This window comes from Tenrec ecaudatus, chromosome 10 (genome assembly GCF_050624435.1).
Source record: "Tenrec ecaudatus isolate mTenEca1 chromosome 10, mTenEca1.hap1, whole genome shotgun sequence".
Classification (NCBI taxonomy): Eukaryota; Metazoa; Chordata; class Mammalia; order Afrosoricida; family Tenrecidae; genus Tenrec; species Tenrec ecaudatus.
In genome coordinates this window covers 112,377,338-112,397,614 of record NC_134539.1, presented here as the reverse complement: position 1 = coordinate 112,397,614, position 20,277 = coordinate 112,377,338, and the positions used below count along the sequence as shown (strand labels likewise).

Here is a 20,277-nt window from a genome sequence, read left to right as displayed (position 1 = left end):
GTAGAATATACTAAATACTATAAAAAACTCAAGCTCACCAAAACCACACACGCTACCATTGAGCCATTTCCAATTCATAAATATACCTTATAGGACAGAATGGAACTGCCCTTGTGCATTTCTGAGACTGTAAGTCTTTATGTGAGTAGAAAGCCTCTTCTTTTTCCCACAGAGTCGCTGGTGGTTTCCAATTGTGAACCTTGTGGTTAGCAGCCCATCACACCACCAGGTCCTCTTCATAAATAACTAATATGTTAGAATATGTTAATGCTGTAAAGAACTACAAAATACTAAATAGAAATTCAGATAGCTTTTGATTAGAGGCAAAGAGGAAGTGGTAATGAAATAAATAGTTTGAATCTTTAATCAGGTTATAGGTTTTAGCATAGGGAGAAAGAAGAAATAGGACTGCGCGTGCGCACACACACACACACACACACACACAATTGACTTGAGAATTACACTTGAAAGTTTAACTAGAGTGAGGAGCAATGTTTGGGAAATGCCAGGTAATCCAATTTGCTACTCTAAAAATACTTCTTCTGATTTCCTTCATTATTATAAACATGAGTTATTTATCCATTATAAGGATATTGTTATGCTGGAGTAATTGAAACCCCAACCATAATAAAGTTTATTATGGATAAAGAGAAATTACATTAAGTTGTTGTAAGAAAAGGTTATTTTGAAACATGACATTTCCCAAAATTTGATTTGTTGAACTTTTTTTATATGTTTTATGTTTGTTCATATGCTTTTTGAGTTGTTCATCTTTTTAATAACAGATTTGAGGCATTATGTGGTCTAGATACAAGTTCTCAAAAAATCTATAACTTGATTAGCTATCTAATGACTATTTTATAAGTCTTTTTGCCTATTCCTTTTCTTAATGATGTTTTGATCAGGAGAAATTAGTAGTGTTTTTAATTTTAAAATTGAATTTGTACATCCTTTCTTTCTGGTTAGTGCTTTTTGTGTCATGCCAAAGAAACAAAGCTACTTAAAAGTCATGAGGATAATAAATGTCTTTTACTTTATGGTGTTTCTGGGTTTTACATTTTGGTCTGTTGATCTTTCTCAAATTAATTTTGTTTTTAGAGTGATATACTGGTCAAAGTTTATTTACTTTTTACATAATTATCTGTCTCAGAATAATTTGTTTAAAAGACTTCTTTCATCATTTTTGTTATAAAATCAATGGACTGAAATATGTTTATGTCTGATTTTATATTCTGTTCTATTACCCCCATCTACTTAGATTTTCCTTACACCAGTAGCATACTGTCTTGATTATTATAGTACAAAATTAAATTTTAAGACTAGTTTGCCTACTTTAGGGCCCTTACATTCCCTTATAAGTTTCAGACCCATCTTGTTTATGTTTTGGGATCTGCTAACATTGGGATCTCTGACATTAATTGCCTACATAGTAGTAAAATTTTCTGAAACACTTTAAAAAGAATTTTTTTCCTTTATTTTTCTTCCCTACATTGTTTATATATGTAGGTCACAAGACAAATGCAAGAACACGAACAGGACTCCGAGCTTAGAGAGCAGATGTCTGGCTATAAGCGTATGAGGCGGCAGCATCAGAAGCAGCTAATGACTCTGGAAAACAAGCTAAAGGCTGAGATGGACGAACATCGCCTTAGATTAGACAAAGATCTTGAAACTCAGCGCAACAATTTTGCTGCAGAAATGGAGAAACTTATCAAGAAACATCAGGCTTCTATGGAAAAAGAGGTGGTTTAGTCTGTATTATTAATGTGTTTATTTTAACCTCTGAAAATCTTAGAAAGAACCAGTATGACACTCTGATTTAATTGTCTCTGTTCCCTGTACCCAAGCAAATTGATTGGAGGAAGATAAAAAGCCCTCACTAGTATTGAGTCAATGTTGACTCCTAACGACACTGTAGGGGGGAGGGGAGAGGGGGGTTGAGACCCTATAACTCAGGGTTGAAAGGTTCCAAGACTCTTAACTGTTAATAAGTTAGAAAGCCCCATCTTTCTCGCATGTCGCTGCTGGTGGTTTCAAACTGCTGACCTAGTTAGCAGCTCTGTGCATAATTACTGCACCACTGAAGCATTTATATAACTTTTGTAATACCCTCTATGTCTTGGTGACAGATCAGTCACCAAAAAAATCTAGTATTTTTTTCTCATTCTTTTTGGTGTGTGTGTCTTAAAGTGATTACCAATTGAAGTCTTATAATTTTGCAGTTGGCGATTTCCAACTCTGAAAAATTACTGTGAAATAATAAGAAAATTTTGTATTGAGTACTGGGTCTGAAAACTAATAGACAAAGAATCATTTCTGTCACTTGATAGTTTTATAGGGTTGGTTTTAGTAAGTCATTCAACTTTTCTAAGCCTTGAATATCTTTGGTTATCTGAACCATTTCATAAATCATTTATTGGTCATGATAACTCATGTCTCAAAAAATCATTCATATTTTCAGCAAATTTCCTTCTCTCTCTACTTTTTGGGAAACCTTCCTTAAATTTATAGTTGCATGTTTATATGAGAGTATAACTAAACATTTTAATACGTATAGAGAATGTTAGAGATTATAAATTAATAGAGATTCAGATTTATCACTTACAAATAAGTTTCATTCCACACATGATCAAGTTGGGTTTTTTTAAAAGGGTTTTCTTCCATGAATCATTCTGATATCTTTGATGTTCTATCAATTTTATTTTAATAGTTTCTACTTGTCAAATAAAATATAAACCATTCAATAAATTCATTAATTTTATCAAGTATATTTGGCAAGTTCTAAGAGAAGTATTTGTATCACAGCTTTCCTGCTCACTTTCCCTCCCAAAAAAAAGGACCATTCGCTCTGCCCTGCAATAGAAGAGAATTTGGCAGAGCTTTTCGTGAGATGGTCTGATGAAAGAATGTACACATACTTAGAATCTTATGAGTATTAGATACTATTTTTTTAAAGTTTGTAAGAAGTAGATACTGATATATTTAGTAATTAATGAAGTAGAATATGCAGTATAATTTTTCCCTTTCATTTATTGACTTGATTTTTTAAAAAATTTTAAAGCATAGCATAGAAAAATTAAGAAGGGTGGACACCCAAATATTTCCATTGGCTATCTCTGAAAGCTAAAATCATATAAAATTAATTTTTTTGTGTTTCTCTGTATTTCTGAAATGTTCTACAATGAACGCAAAGTTCATAATCAGAAATAAAATACTATTTATTGTATCTAATATTTAGCATTTCCTATTAGTGATATAGTGATCAGGGTTTAATTTAAAGATTAATGTATAAAGTTGTATACATTATAAATTAAAATCATGAGTTAATTTTATTTTAAAACAAATAAACCCTGTTTTTTCTTCTGGCCCAGGGGGTTGCACTTCTTTTATTTTTCATAATTTTATTTTATCTTACAGCTCTTCTAACATTCCATACATCAATTGTATCACCATTTTCTAAACATTTGCTTTTTACTTGAGCCCTTAGTATCTGCTCCTTTTTTCCCCTCCCCCTGTACTTCTTTTAAATGAAAAACATAAAAATATTTTGATCCTATGAATTATCAGTTTTTGAAGATGAATTCATTTGATTGGTTCTGTGGAATTGAAGTGATATAGTTGTTCTGTTTTAACTAATAATTTGTTTAGGTTATTCTTATTTTGATAGTACTTTCTTATAAAAACATTCACTTAGTGATATAGATATTAAATGATATATATTAAACTGCTGTTTTGAATCTACCTGTCTGCTCAGCTAACTTGATAACCTTTCTTTAATATCTTATAGGCTAAAGTGATGGCCAATGAGGAGAAAAAATTTCAGCAACATATTCAGGCTCAACAGAAGAAAGAACTAAATAGCTTTTTGGAGTCCCAAAAGAGAGAGTATAAACTTCGAAAAGAGCAGCTTAAGGAGGTACTTTATTTTTTTTTAATTACCAAATAAATTATCTGCTTATTGGTTATATTTAGTGCTAGTCAACTCATAATAGAACCATTAGGGTAAAATACGTATTTATAATTTATATTTTCATGGATAAGTTTAGTATGGCTAGTTCTTAGTCTAACTACTTAAATTTATTTTCTTTTAGGAGTCAGATATTTTTGTGTTTATTTACATTTATTTAGACTAATGATCCTCAATATAGAGAAAGGAACATAATTAGAATCTTATCAGAAAAGTTCCCTAGCTCAGTGGATTTTGAAAAATATTGCCAGGTGATTCTCTGTGCATGGACTTCCCGTAGTGTATATACACAAACACTTTCAAGTTGAGAGCTACTAATTGATAAACTTTTTTTTAATCTTTGTGTTTGAATCTCTTATGAACGAAAGTAGTAAAGGGTTGCGTACTTCCTTGAATAGGGAAAAAACTGACATTATAAATCTCTGAAATAGCATCTTAGATTCAGAAAGATAACTTAATTATACTCGTATACAATGTCGATGCATTTTATTTTGAAAATAAAGTTTGCTTCATTTAATATACTACCATATTTTTACTTTGCCTAATATAAATTCATTTCTACTGAGCTAGTTGATGGCATGATAGTTAAAGCAGTATAGAAAAACATGTTTTATATGTCCAGTGAAGTAGTAATACTAAAAATTAAATAATTGTAAAGGCAGATGCCTTTTCCCAATGTTTTGTTGGTTTTCCTTTTAATTCTCAATTTTTAAATGTTTAATCCATCTGTAATTTAACGAAAAACTTAATAGAATGTTTAAAGCCAAGAAGTAAGACATTATTTGACTGCGTCTTAGCCCTTATTTTAATTAGCCTAAGACTTCTACCTGATATTACTGCTTCTGTCTCACCTTGAGAACAATTTAAGGGACATGTTTTTGTTTTGTTGACCAATCACTGCGTGCTTTCAAAGTTAGGGGAATAAGAAATATAACTATGTAAATCTAAAAGATATGCATGAATTTCTAGTGTCCATTTTTTCTTTTCCTGTCCTGCTTCACAGGTAACTCACAGAGAGGAAACTATGACCTACCTCCTTAAGGTCATTCCCCTGCCTGAATTAGAGAGAAACCCCAATAAAGTACTTTCATTTGAACTTACCAGATAACAGTGGGACATTTAAATGGTTAATTTGCCTGTATTTTGAACTCGGTTATTTATGTTTCCAGGAGCTGAATGAAAACCAGAGTACTCCCAAAAAAGAAAAACAAGAGTGGTTATCAAAGCAGAAGGAGAATATACAACATTTCCAAGCAGAAGAAGAAGCTAACCTTCTTCGACGGCAGAGACAATACCTAGAACTGGAATGCCGTCGCTTCAAAAGAAGAATGCTACTTGGGCGTCATAATTTAGAGCAAGATCTTGTCAGGGAGGTACGTGTTCGTGTGTGTGTGTGTGTGTGTGTGTGTGTGTGTGTGAGAGAGAGAGAGAGAGAGAGAGAGAGAGAGAGAGAGAGAGAGAGAGAGAGAGAGAGAAGTAAAAGTGTTGCTATATAAGTCAGTCTATTATTTGGTTTAAAAGAGACCTCCAGGATTGACAGAATTCTTTTCTGAAAATATGCCACTTATCTATCTACCTCTGGGCCTTTGCATTTGTATTTCCCTTTGTGTTGGTTACTTTTAGCACAGGTAGCCTCATGGTACGCTCTCTCCATTCAAGTCTCAACTCAAATGTTACTTCTTTAGAAAGTCCTTCCCTGATGACCAGATCCAAATTTCCTTCCTTACATTTGTTTCTCTTCTATACATGTGCATACACAAGCGCACACACACACTTTTTTTTTAAGAGGGAGCATGTTCTGTCCTACCCTACTATAATGGAAGCTATGTAAAGTCACAGGTTTGTCTAATTATATTCCCACTAACTATTGAATAAATATGTATTAAATAATACATGTATGCAAAAGTATTTTTAAATAAGAAGAAATGGATGGGCATATTTTTCTTCTTTGCTCTAAAATGTGTACTCTGAGATATATTATTTTAGCTGTATTTTTATTACCATGTAATTATTAATTGAGCAAATGTTACAAATACTCATACACATTAAATAAAGTTTTAAAAAGACTCATATGCCATTGAAAATAATTGTTCCAGTTACCAAACATACTTATAAGCATAGATAAATTACTCAAAGTTGCTTAAAGTATGCTTCAAATATAGCATTATGTTTCAAACTCACTAATTGCAATATTTGAATAAAACAGTGATATATGTTAAATAGCAAAATTGTAGGTATTGGTAATATCTAGTCCAATCCACTTGTAGAGCTCGGTGCTCCATACTTAATAACATGATGCAATTTGTGCAGATATTTATTGAAATGGCACTTATAAAAGCAAAATATGGTTTGGTTTTGTTTTTTGCAAAATATGGTTTTAAAAGAAGGCAATAAATGGTACTTACTGAAATGTTCAACAATAGAAGAATGAAAGAATAATATCACAAGAATTATATATGGTAGGTTGCTGTATCGTATCATAGATTCCCAGACTTATTTGGCCTACCACCCCCTTTTCAGAAAAAAAATTACTGAATGCCCCTAGCAATTAAAACTTTTATACTATAACCCATAATTCAGGATAAAGTATAGGTATCTGCTTTTGCAGTCCCCCTAAATCATTCTAGCACACCACCAGGAGACGATACCATACGCTTTGGGAAACACTGATATAGATATATGTTTAATATATTGTTAAATGAAGAAAGCAAGTTACATGCCCATACTGTATATTATTATCCAGTATTTGGAATGATATGTTTTTGTATAATACGTATTTCAGAATAAACAATAATATCAAGAAGCAAAAGCCCTAAATTATGGGTTTCTGAGGAATAGGTCATATACTCAGAGAAGCCAGGTTTGAAATCTACATTGTATGTTTGTATGTGTTTGTTGTTTTTAACTTGAGAAAAAGAATAGTAACATTTGTTGATCCTAATGTACTATGCTATTGTAATAAATAGCTATGGTATGCTATTTTAGAAGAAAAGTGAGGGTAAGAAAACAGATTCAAGAATTTACCCAAGGATTCAATGCTAGTAAGTAGTAGAGCTAGGATAAAAGTAGTCTAGATCTAGAGTTCATATTCTTAACTATTGCACTCTAATCCTGGGCATACTGTATATAATAAAATTTATTGTATACTCTAAGGAAATTCAAAGGCTGGCTTAGGTGCCTTCTACATATATGAAATCAGAAAACAAGAAAGGGAAGAGTTAAAAGAAATAAAGTAAAGCCCTTGGAGATAAAATTGATGTATTTTAGGTTTTTAGCATAAAATAATGTAAATAAATAGTAAATTTATATTTGTACTAATTGCCCATTTATTGAGATAAAGGTCAGAAAGCCTTATAGTTATTATTTATCCATTATTGGATCAGAATAACTTCTATATCCGAGTTGATGCGTCTCAGGAGCTTGTTTTCTTTTTCTGGCTTTAATCACACGTATGTTTTTTGTATTATGGATTAGGAATTAAATAAAAGGCAAACTCAGAAGGACTTAGAGCATGCCATGCTACTGCGACAACATGAATCCATGCAAGAACTGGAGTTTCGTCACCTCAATACAATTCAGAAGATGCGCTGTGAGTTGATAAGGTTGCAGCACCAAACCGAGCTCACTAACCAGCTGGAGTATAACAAACGAAGAGAACGCGAACTGAGGCGGAAGCACGTCATGGAGGTTCGGCAGCAGCCCAAGAGTCTAAAGGTACTTTTAGCCAAGTTTATTGACCAAGGAGAAAAGAAATAGTAGAGGGCATCTAAGTACCAAGACATATGTCTGTCATAATGAAACAAACTAAACTTTTGATATTTTCTTTTTGCTTGCTTATATTCATGAGAATTATAAAAAGAAACAAAAAAAACGGGGGCCCAAACTTTTAACTGTGAGACATACCAGTAAAATTTCAAATTTTTAACTTAAAATGACCTAAATATCCAAAGCCTATTACTAAATTCTTCATGTCAGCATGCCCTCACAGCGTTTCTCCTATTCTGCTTATTTTATCTCTGTTTGGTAGTCTAAGTAGAACCATACCATGAATAATTAAAGTATATTTTTAAAATCAGAATGTACAGCACATCAGAGTAGAGTAAGTATTATATGCTCTTCTACAAACAAAAGATAAGTGCTGGTGATATATAATGCCAAAAGTCTTAAAAATTTGTATGTGCTTTAAATAGAGGAATCTATTCACATGATACAAAAGTATATTTGTAACTTTAGTCTTATCACAGTCAACCAAATTTTATAGTGTGTAATAAGTATTTATGGCATAGAATCACATGATTCATAAAAACAAAATTGAGAAAAAAGTTCTCTCTATAGACTATCATCTGTGGTTGTACCTAACTTGATCGATCCATATCTCTGCATATTAGCTTTTATTTGTATCTGATAAAGAATTACATAGCCACAGTGTTTTCTATTCAAAAACCTTCTTTAAAACTATTCTTTACTTAAGTTGTAAACATAATCTTGATTCTTGCTGTGAATACAAACACAAATTTAACACCAATGGAAAAATGAAAAGATCTACAAAATAACACAGAAAATTAAGCAGAGCAAGAAATCACCACAAAAGAAGTGGCTGGAGGTACAACAAAGTGACTAAACTCACACCTAGCGCTAATCAAACTAAATGTAAATACACCATAAAAAGAAGGTGGCAGAATAAATTTTGTGTGCTAGCCATCTCCCACACCCCTAAAGGGAGAGAAAAATAAAAGACTTCATCAATATTTTCTGCATACTTTTTTCCCAAATAGATTCTCTAAAAGGTGAAATATTAATGCAATCTGAAGAAAAAAGCAAGAGTATGGATTCTCTTAAAATCAGCTACATTTCAGGCCACAAAACAATGATCAGTAAAATCTAAAATCTTAAAATACAAACTGTGGTCTCAAAAGCAAACCAAACTCAACTGTCATCAAGTCACTTTCAGCTCATAAGGTCAAAGAAGAACTGCACCTTTGGGTTTGCTGAGACTTTCAATCTTCTCAGGAGTAAACTAAGACATTCAGTGCTGTGGAGTCAATTCTGACTCATTCTGACCCGTGCCACCCTCTAGGACAGGGTAGAACTGTCTTGTGAGTTTCCAAAACTTTTAACTCTTTATGGAGTAGAAAGCCCTTTATCCTTAGTAACAACAGCTATTTATTTCGGTCCTGAAGGCAGCCAAATGCATAACCAGTACACTGCACTCCCTTTACAAGAGTAGACAGCCTCATCTTCCTCTTGAGGAGCACTTTGTGGGTTTGAGCCATTAACTGGTTAGCAGCTCACTATGCCACCAGGAATCCCAAAGATTATGCTTCTCTCACATACATACCATGGCGTAATATACAACCATAAAGAATAATGGCAAGTCTATGAAACACCTCACAAACTGGATAAATGTGGAGGACATTGTGGTGAGTGAAATAAGTAAATCAAAAAGGGCAAATATTTTATGAATCCACCATTCTAAAAAAAAAATCAAGAAAAGGTTACATACTGGGAGGGAAAAAAAATTGTGTGATTGCTACCAGGAATGGGAGTGGGAGAGAGCAAAAGTTACTAATTAGTAATACGTATTAATATGGTAAAGGGAAAGCCAGCAGTGTGGGGGAGGTCATCACAATGACCAAAGCAAAGAAACATGTTAAGAGGAATACAAAAATAATGTGCAGCTATAGTAATCCCATAACATGATAATCCTGCAACAGTAATATTGACAAAAACATATGAGTAAATACATAATTGAGTAGATCGACATAGTAAAAGAACTAGGTGAGAGTATAAGGGAGCACAGCCACATGCAGATAAAGGTTTGGCTTTGTGTATTTTTACATACATACATATAAATACAATAGAGCATTCCAGGAGCACAGTCATGGAACTTCTTAGACATAACCAAACACCTCATCTACTGGGATAAAATTCCTGACATGTAGGGAAAGATGCATAGACTCGTCTTATATCTGCCCCACTTAGCACAACATAGTTCATAACCTTGGTGAGTAACAAACATAGAGCCTTCAAAGTTTGCAAGTGACCATCTAAGACAATTACTGATTATTCACAATCAGAAAAAGGAGGATGAAGAAAACCAAATGCTCAAGGGAATAATTAGGTCAAACACTAAGAGACAACATGAGGAATCTACATGATCCCCAACCCCAAACCAGAAGAAATACCACTTGGTTGGTTACCACTACCAACCACTTGGACTGTGGTTACAATAGAGAGTCCTGGCTATAGTGGAAGAAAAATGTGAAACAAAGAAATCTAATTCACAAAGAAAATCAAACTGACAAGAGACTGGTGGAACCCCTGTGACTTTGGCCATAAAATAACCTTTCTGACCTGGGACCGATGCTATTCTCAGGGACTGTTTCAGCTAAAAATAAGCCAGTGGTATGGAATAATTAGTTTTCTTGACACATTTTTAAATAAAAACTTTTTTTAAAGTATAGGAAAAGAATGTCTAATTTTTATTTGTTTCATTTCTGGACAGCAGTACTTGGAAGGACATGTTTAGCCACATTATTTTTAGAAGCAGTACTGATTGACATAACTAAAGCAAGAGTTCTTCTGTGTATATATTTCTTGGCCCTTCATGCAATAGAGTTGTGTTAACATACTTGATATTTTTTAAAATATATAGTTAATATTGTAGTACAGAAAAAGAAAAAAACTTGATACGTATGGAACTTTGAGCATATATCTGATTTTTTTTCCCAATGGAACCAGCCAGTCCATATTTGGCTGTATTTGTACTAAACAAAAATTTCATAATGTAAATCTGTGGTTCCCCATCTAGGCCTGTACACTTCTGAAGGTGGTATGCATGACCCTAACCCTTCCTTCCATGAAGAATGCTGCACCCTCCAGGGCAGCGGTTTACAGCTTGTGAGTCGCGACCCCGTTGGGGGTTGAACGACCCTTTCACAGAGGTTGCTTAAGACCATCGAAAAACACATATTTCTGACGGTCTTAGGAACTGAGACACCGCTCCTCTATCTGTCTCCAGGGGGGTCCACCCACATGCAAATATGCCCACTTATGAGTACCCGCCGTGAAGACTTACCCATGCTACACCATGCTTCAAGACAAAATTTCATTTTTTGTCATTAAAAATATATATTTCATAATATATAATTACATATTGTTTTGTGATTAATCACTGTACTTTATATTTAGTTTGTAACAATGAAAATACATCCTGCATATCAGATATTGACCTGCAGATTCATAACAATAGCAAAATGACAGTTATGAAGTAGCAACGAAAATAATGCTATGGTTGGGGAGGGCGGTGGTCACCACCACATGAGGAACTGTGTGAAAGGGTCACAGCATTAGGAAGGTTGAGAACCACTGCTCCAGCGATTCAAATCACGTTCCTTTTTGATCAAAAAAGGGGCAGGATCAAGGCTGTATGGTGATTGTTATAAGATTTCACAATGAAATTCTCAGGATACCTCTTAACACTATAGAAGAATGAGCAGGTAAGTACATTGTCATGATACGTTTCTATATGTTTTAATATTTGCTTTTATTATAAAAATGCATGGAGTTCAAAGGCTTAGCCAAATGACCAAGTGAAAAAGTATCTACAGCCTTTTAATATGATCTTTTGTTTACCTCTGCCTTTTTCCTAACTGCCTTTACTTACATGTACACTTGAGGTATGTCAAATGCCATATATTTAAAAATACTTATATCTTCTTATTTTTTTCTTCCCAGTCTAAGGAACTCCAAATTAAAAAGCAGTTTCAGGATACCTGCAAAATCCAAACCAGACAGTACAAAGCATTAAGAAATCACCTACTGGAAACTACACCAAAGAGTGAGCACAAAGCTGTTCTCAAACGGCTAAAGGAGGAGCAGACCCGCAAGTTAGCCATCTTGGCTGAGCAATACGATCACAGCATTAATGAAATGCTGTCCACCCAAGCTGTAAGTTAGCTTTATTTAGGCAAAACAGATTTAGTATTTCTTTTTCCTTCCACCACCCAAATTAAATCCTAACAATATCAGTCAGAAATCCTATAGATTGGGAAGTCATGGTAGTCCATATTTTTCCTGCTGCCAACATTGCTTGGAAATTACATTTTGCATAGAGAATTCTCCTTGATACATTTAGAACAGATTCCAACAGCTTCTCAAGATTAGAGCAGCAGTATTTTTAACCAGTGGGCAAAAAATATGACTGTATTGGGAATCTAAATGACCACATTTGAGTGCAGTACAAAGCATTTTTAAGTAAGGGGTTACCAATTCTTCCCAGTTGCTAGATAGTGAAGGCTTTCGGTTTTGGGTTCTAATAGGCAAATATAGATACTTATTACAACAATTTATAGTGTAGTCATTTCCAAAATGTAAAGACTGTTCTTGACTAGTGGACATAAAAACAAAACCTTTAAAAAAAAACCAACTATGGCCGACCAAATTTGGTACGCAGGTGTAGTCCAGTACTCCCTATGAGGTAAGTTCAAAAAGGTGTAGGAAAGTGGAATTTTTCAAAAGATCGTGGAACTTTTAACAGCCCTCATATTTCTCTTTGGGGCTGGAGAAGATGCAGTTTAAAATCACTTAATCAAATCCTAGATTCTTGTAAAGAAAAATGTAGTTACTCATGCACTCTCTAAATAACACGATAGATCACTGTATCTTCATAATGTCTTTGGTTATTATGTCTTCCTTTTCAAAGATGTTCACAAGAATGAAGAGAATGATTGTGTAAGCTTCAAAAGAGCAGCCTGTCTTGTTAGAGAACCTCCTTCTTGCCATAGGTCATGTATATGGATATAGCCATTTTCTTTCTCTCTCAGCTGCGCTTGGATGAAGCACAGGAAGCAGAATGCCAGGTTCTGAAGATGCAGCTGCAGCAGGAACTGGAGCTATTGAATGCCTATCAGAGCAAAATCAAGATGCAGGCTGAGGCACAACACGATCGAGAGCTTCGGGAACTTGAACAGAGGGTCTCTCTCCGCAGGGCACTCCTAGAACAAAAGGTATAAGTAACAGACAGAAAAAGACTACTCTCGTATTTGCTTTGATCTAATATATTTTATGAATTTGTTTTCATATGAACCATTTATATCAGATTGCTTTCACAGTATCATATTTCCTTAATTCTAGTTGGATAGTGTTTTGTTTTCTTTAAAATTATGAATATTATGATATACTTAATAATTGGTAGCTTCTAAAAGCCAAGGGGATGTAGTAGTCATATCTAGAGAGAATATTGGGATATATTAAGACAATCAGTTGGATTATGAGAGAGTAGCTGTCTCTGTGTTCTACTTTTGTGTGCGTAGCTCTACTTACAGAGGTAGGAGAAAGACTTGCCTAGTGAAGGCAAAATACTACAGTAATGACTTGGGAAAGGCAGGGCAAAGGACCAGGAATATATATTTTGCTCATACATCCTGGCCAAGAGCTATACAATCAGTGGAGCATTACTAGGGGACAGAAGATAAAATTGGGCAGACAAATGTTGCTTCAACATGCATCTTTATTTTTTTCCTGATTTATATATTCTTTGGCAGAAATATTCAGGAATAGAACTGCCCCATAGTGCTTCTGAGACTAGCTCTTTATGGACACAGACAACCTTTTCTTCTCCTCCTCCTCCACCTCCTCCTTCTTTTAAAAGTTTTATTTGCCCTTCATCCACAAATCATATGTTTCAGTAGTTCAATCTTATTGCGAAGAGTTGTACAGTTGTCACTCACAGAATGGCTAGTGTGCTTGAACCACCAATCTTGTAATTAGCAGTCCACCAGGGTTGTTTACTTTCTCTCTCTCTGGCTTATCAGTGAGGTGTTGAGGGAAGGATGAGGGCAGAAGATTGTTAGATATCTGTTGTAAGAAATGGTGATGCCCTTGTAACCAGGATTCAGAGCTGTGTTTCAGAATTCTTACACTGTAAAATTCCCAAAACTGATGTAGTCTTAGGTTTACTGGAAATTGTTAGTTAATACTTATTTAATAGCCTTACTACATCTATGTCATAAATTGTCCTCTGTTTCCTACAGTTCTTGGGATAAAAATTGAATATCCAATTAAGTTAAAATAAATATCCTTTTAAAAAAACACCTAGATAAGATGTTACTGTTTCTCTGGTACTGCTATTTTTATTACTAGCTTATTTGAGAGATACTTGCCCTTAAAATTACCTCCATTATATTACTAATTCAAGGTAGGCTGACAGAAACAAATGAATTTTGAAAAATCTAGTTTGCCCTATGTACAGATTTCATAGATCTTCCTGATTCTAACTTAAAATCTAGCCTAAGCTTCTTTCTCTAGATTATGATTTAATAGAAAACTCCCTATAATATTTCTGGCAGTATTTTAGTGCTCAGGTGCTAACTGAAAGGTGGGCAGCTTAAAACCACTGAAATACTGATACTGTTAGTCTTTTTGTATGGTTAGCCCCACCTACTGGTTTGGAATTAAACCGTGCTAATTAGCATATTATACATTAATGATTAGTATCTGTAATAGTAGGGACCCTGGTTGTGCGATGATTAAAGTGCTTGTTTACTAACTAAAGCTTGGTTCAAAGCCACCAGCCTCTTTGTAGAAGAAAAGAAGATTTATCTGCTTCAGTAAAGACGGCAACATTGGAAACTGTGGGGCAGTTCAGTTTTGTCCTCTAGGGTCAGTGTAAGTCGGAATTGACTCTAGCAATGTTTTATTCTCTTTTATGTTTTAATTAGTACCTTGTACTGTGCAAATTAAACCAACTATTGAGTCATCTCTAAATAATAACCCTATAAGTCAGTGTGAAACTGCCCCATATGGTTTCCATAAAGCTGTAAATTTTTCTCCCTCAAATAGAGGAGTGAACTAGGAAACAAAGGGCATTTATGGAGGTCTAAATACAGGCATGTACATATGCAAATATATTTGTATATAACAATAGGGAAATAGATCTATGTATGGATAGTTATATGTTAAGTGTTAGGGTAGCAGACAGACATTGGGCCAGTACTCAAGTGCAGTACTCCCTCAATGCAAGAACACTTTGTTTCAATAACCCTGCATTCTGTGATGCTCTTCTTCCTGACACTATCACTGAAAACAAAATGGGTGTATAAGCAAATGTGGTAAAGAAAGATGATGGTGCCCTGCTATCAAAAGATACCACCTCTGGTCATAAAGGCTTAAAGATAAACAAGCAGCCAGTTAGCTGAGAAGCAACAAAGCTTATATGGAAGAAGCACAGCAGCCTTGTGCGATCATGAGGTGTCGGTAGGATCAGGTATCAGGCATCACAGACCCAGAACAAAAAATTATATTGATGTGAATAGGGGAGAGGGCAGAGTGGAGACGTAAACCCCATCTGTAGACAATTGGGCATCCCCTTACAGAAGGGTCACAAGGAAGAGACAAGCCAATCTGGATGCAGTATAGCACCAAAGAAACATGTAGTTTTCCTCTAGTTCTTTAATGGTTCCCCTACCCACCCCCCACTATCATGACCCCAGTTCTACCTTACAAATACAACTAGACCAGAGCATATACACAGGTACAGATAAGAGCTGGAAACAGGGAATCCAGAACAGATAAACCCCTCAGGACCAATAATGAGAGTAGCAATACCAGGGGGAAGGGGATGGTGAGTGGAGAAAAGGGAAACTGACCCCAATGATCAACATATAACTCCCAGGGGGATGAAAAACAGAAATGTGGGTAAAGGGAGACAGTGTTAAGATATGGGGCGGCGGGGGGTGGGAGTGTGTGTTTATAAATCATCAAGGGTTCATGAGGTAGAGAAGGGGAAAATAAACTGATCTCTAGGGCTCAGGTAGAAAAAATGTTTTGAAAATGATTATGGCAACTTATGTACAAATGTACATGACATGATGGGTGGATGGATGGATTGTGATAAGAGCCCCCAATAAAATTAATTTAAAATAATTTTTATTTCTCCCTCAGAGCAGCTGATAGGTTCAAATTGCTGGCTTTTTTATCTTTCAGTTAATAGTTGAGCTCGTTAACCACTGTGCTACCAGGGTTCTTCCATGCTAATTAACATCTAATAATTACAGCAATATATGTAGCAATAATAACTATCATAATAAACATGACAATTATCATCTTGACCGTGGATCGCCGGAGAATGAACAAACCTATATTGGAGGAAGTATTAGAAATGGCAAGGTTGGCGAGACTTTGTCTTACATACTTTGGAACATGTAATCAGGAGGGACCATTTCCTGGAGAAAGGACATCATGCTTGGTAAAGTAAAGGATCAGCAAAGAAACAGAAAGACCCTCCTTGAGACAGATTGATACCCCGACTGCAATAACAGGCCCAAACATTGTTGGGCACAAGATGGGGCAGTGTTTCATTCTGTTGTACATGGAGTCGGTGAGAGTTGGAATTTCCTCCACTGCACCTCGCAACATCCGATTATGAAATAAATCTCATAAATGCATAAGACCACCGCCCATTGAGGAAGGTGTAGTGTGCTACTTTTGTCATTTGAAAATACCTTTTTATTAGGGTATTTTAAAGTGGATATGATAATAGGTAAAATACACAATGGATGTGTGCATGGATTGTGAGAGCTGTAAGAACTCCCAATAAGATGTTTTTAAAAAAAAATAGAATAGTTCCATATTGTATATATTTTCTTGTAATGTTTATATTGCTTTATAACTGAAAATGCACAGGAATATTTAGTGTGAAAAACAAAAATTATGTGAAGTGTTAATTCAGTTTTTAGAGGTAGTTTACATTTCAAAAGAAATACATAACTCTAAGGCAATCAGTCTGAAGTCAGTTGGCAACCCCTAAAGTCATGTTCACGATTAAAATTTTGGGTAGTCATAGAGATGTACTTTCTGCTCTTTGTGCTTACTGGTTATACAGATAAGAAACAGTCATCTAATAGGTGAGTGGCAGTTGTTTCTAGATGAGTAATCATTCTATTTAAACATTGCTTGAGCCTTCAAATGAACCAATAATTGTTTTGTTACATTGAATACCCAAAAAGTAAGCCTCACATGTACCGTATATACTCAAGTATAAGCCGAGTTTTTCAGCACATTTTTAAATATCATTTTATTGGGGGCTTGAACAATTCTTATCACTGTCCATACATACATCCATTGTGTCAAGCGCATATGTACATTTGTTGCCATCATCATTCTCAAAACATTTGCTTTCCACTTGAGCCCTTAATATCAGCTGCTTGTTTTCTCCTTCCCTCCCCACACCCCCCTACCTCATGAACCCTTCATAATTCATAAATTGTTATTTTTGCCATGTGTTAGACTGTCCGACGTCTCCCCCTGCCCTCTTTGCTGTCCATCCCCCAGGGAGGAGGCTATACATAGATTCTTGTAATCAGTTCCCCCTTTCTATCCCACGTTCCCTCCACCCTCCAGGCATCGCCACTCTCACCACTGGTCCTGGAGGAGTCATCTGTCCTGGATTCCCTGTGTTTCCACTTGCTATTTGTACCAATGTACATCCTCTGGTCTAGCCAGATTCGTTAGGTATAATTGGGGTCATGATAGTTGGGGGAAGTATTTAAGAACTAGAGGAAAGTTATATGTTTCTTCATTGCTACCCTGCACCCTGACTGGCTCATCTCCTCCCCACAACCCTTCAGGAAGGGGGTGTCCGGTTGGCTGCCAATGGGCTTTGAGTCTCCACTCTGCACTCACACATTTACAATGATGTGATTTTTTGTTCCTTGATGCTCTGACAGTTCGTGGTCACACAGGCTGGTGTGTTTCTTCCATGTGGGCTTTGTTGCTTCTGAACTAGATGGCCACTTGTTTATCTTCGAGCCTCCAAGACCCCATAACCGGGAACCATCAGCTTTCTTCACCATATTTGCTTATGCACACGTGTGTCTTCAGCAATCATATCAGGAAGGTGGGCACCCACTGAAAGGATTTTTTGTTCTTTGATGTCTGATAACTGGTCCCTTCTACACCTCATGGTCAGACAGGCTGGTGTGCTTCTTCCATGTGGGCTTTGCTGCTTCTGAGCTAGATGGCCGCTTGTTTACCTTCAAGCTTTTAAGACCCCAGATGGTATATCTTTTGATAGCCGGGCACCATCAGCTTTCTTCACCACATTTGCGTATGCACACATTTTTCATCAGCAATAGTGTCGGGAACGTGTGCATCCTGGAGTACCAATTTAATAGAACAACGTGTTCTTGCATTGAGTAAGTGCTTGAGTGGAAGCCCAATGTCCATCTTTCAGCACATTTTTTATGCCGTTTTTGTGTTAAAATGAGATGTCTCAGTGGATATTCGGTTTGGCTTATACTTGAGTATATAGGGTGTATTATAAGTTCTTAAATTTGGCTGTTGTCAGTTCTACATTTACAGTAAATTTCAACTAGATGACAGCATAGCTATAAATCTTGAATTTGATACATGCATGAAAAGTGGCAGGATGTTCAAAGTTTAAATAGGTTTTATTTGGTTTCTCGTCTATTTTTTGTTGTTTTTTTCTTGGTTTCTCCTCACATCTAATTTTCTCTCAATGTTTTATTTAGTATCAATCTCACGCTTTTACCATTTAACAGAAAATAAGAATTAACTAGTAACACTGCCATCATTCCAGTTCCAACTCATAGTGGAACAGGGTATGACTGTTCCTGTGAGTGTCAGAAACTGTAGCTGTTGAAGGGAGTAGAAAGCCTTGTCTTTCTCCCACGAGCATGTTTTACAGGACCTTTTCTAGTATAGCTGGAAATTTTCACATACATAAAATTTCATTTGGTTTCAAAGAGATACATTGTAAGAACCTCTCAAAAGTCTTCATTATGGTAACTCATTTATTATCCAGTGAAATCATCTATTTTAATTTGTAGTAATAGATCCCATGATTTTGAGAAGTGATATATTGAGGGTAGGGAGTGGTGGGTGGAGGGGGAGAAAGAAGAAACCCATCACAAGGTTGGATACATAGCCCCTCACACACATACAGGGAGACGAATAACAAATATGGATGAAGGGAGACAAGGGAGGGGCAGTATAAGATGCAAAATAACAATAATAATATATCATTGATAAAGGATTCACAAGGGTGGGAGGAGGGAAAAAGAATTGCTGATACCAAGGCCTCAAGTAGATAGAAAATGTTTTGGAAATGTTAATGGCAACGTATGTACAAGTGTGCTTAATACAGTTTGAATGGTGGATTGTTTATGAGATTTGTAAGGGCCCCCACCCCAGTAAGGTTAATATTTTTTTTTAATACCATGATTTAAAGAACTGCAGATTGACATACCCTAGTGGATTATTCAGAATTGAAGCAGTGTTTATAAATATAAAATATTGACAAGCATTGCTGTGTTAATTTTTGTATTCACCTTAAATAATATGCAGAGCATTCAGATTAGTTATATGCTGAGAACATCCCCATCATTATTGTACATCCCTCAGACTAAAATAAATCTTTAGTAAATGAATTGTTTGAGTTTTTATAATTAAATATTTAAAAGGACAAAAATTAAAGTTATTTGAAATCTAGAGGTATGAAAATTTAGTTATTTTCAAAAAATTTTACTAAAAACTCTAATCATACCATTTCATAGTTCATTCTTTTTTTTTTGCATTTTATTGGCGCACAATCCACATAACATATAACCCAGTCAATAAATCACATCAAGAAGAGTCGAACAATCATAACCACAATTTTTTTTCTTTTTCCCCTCATGGTTAAATCACCTTTAAAATGAGTTATGTAATCACACTCAGTCCCAGTGCTCCCTCCTTCACCCTCCCCCTTTCATTGTATGTTTAGCATGAAATTCAAAAACTCTGATGGCTCAAGTTAAGCATTGGGCTGGCTAACCCCAGGGTTGATGGTTCAAACTCACTAGCCAGTCTTTGGAAAAAAGGTAGGACAGTCTGCTTCTGTAACAATTACAGCTTTGAAAATCCTAGTGTCGCATCATTTCACTCTTAAATAACAAAAAATAATTTTTGTCTTCAACAAAACCACAATTTTGATATTTGACAAAATTTATCCTAATTTACTAGTATTAATACTTGAGGCACCTTTGGTATCACAGTAGTAAATTGTTCAGCTTAGACAAAAGGTTAGTGGTTTAAATCTGCCCATGGTTCCACAAGATGGTCTGCTTCCATAAAGATTATGTCCAGGAAAACCCTGTAGTTCTACTCTACCATCGAGTTGAGTGAAGCTCGGCCCAATGACATCTAACAACAATAAGCTATAATACTCAATCCCTGCCTTGTTTTCTCTGTTATCTCAATGTCTTTACAGTTTATTTATTTGGATTGGAGTGCAGACAAGATTGAAATGT

At 35.3% G+C, this 20,277-nt stretch overlaps 1 protein-coding gene across 2 annotated transcripts in view; it reads left to right on the top strand.

The window, feature by feature from the left end:
* Positions 1-20,277, top strand: part of TAOK1 (TAO kinase 1) — a 105,384-nt gene that overhangs the window by 77,758 nt on the left and 7,349 nt on the right. For both annotated transcript variants that reach the window (XM_075561277.1, XM_075561278.1), the window contains 6 exons: positions 1,507-1,743; positions 3,788-3,916; positions 5,137-5,340; positions 7,442-7,681; positions 11,705-11,917; positions 12,793-12,975. In XM_075561277.1, the coding sequence (XP_075417392.1) occupies positions 1,507-1,743; positions 3,788-3,916; positions 5,137-5,340; positions 7,442-7,681; positions 11,705-11,917; positions 12,793-12,975 (1,206 nt within the window). The remainder of the gene's footprint in view (positions 1-1,506; positions 1,744-3,787; positions 3,917-5,136; positions 5,341-7,441; positions 7,682-11,704; positions 11,918-12,792; positions 12,976-20,277) is intronic.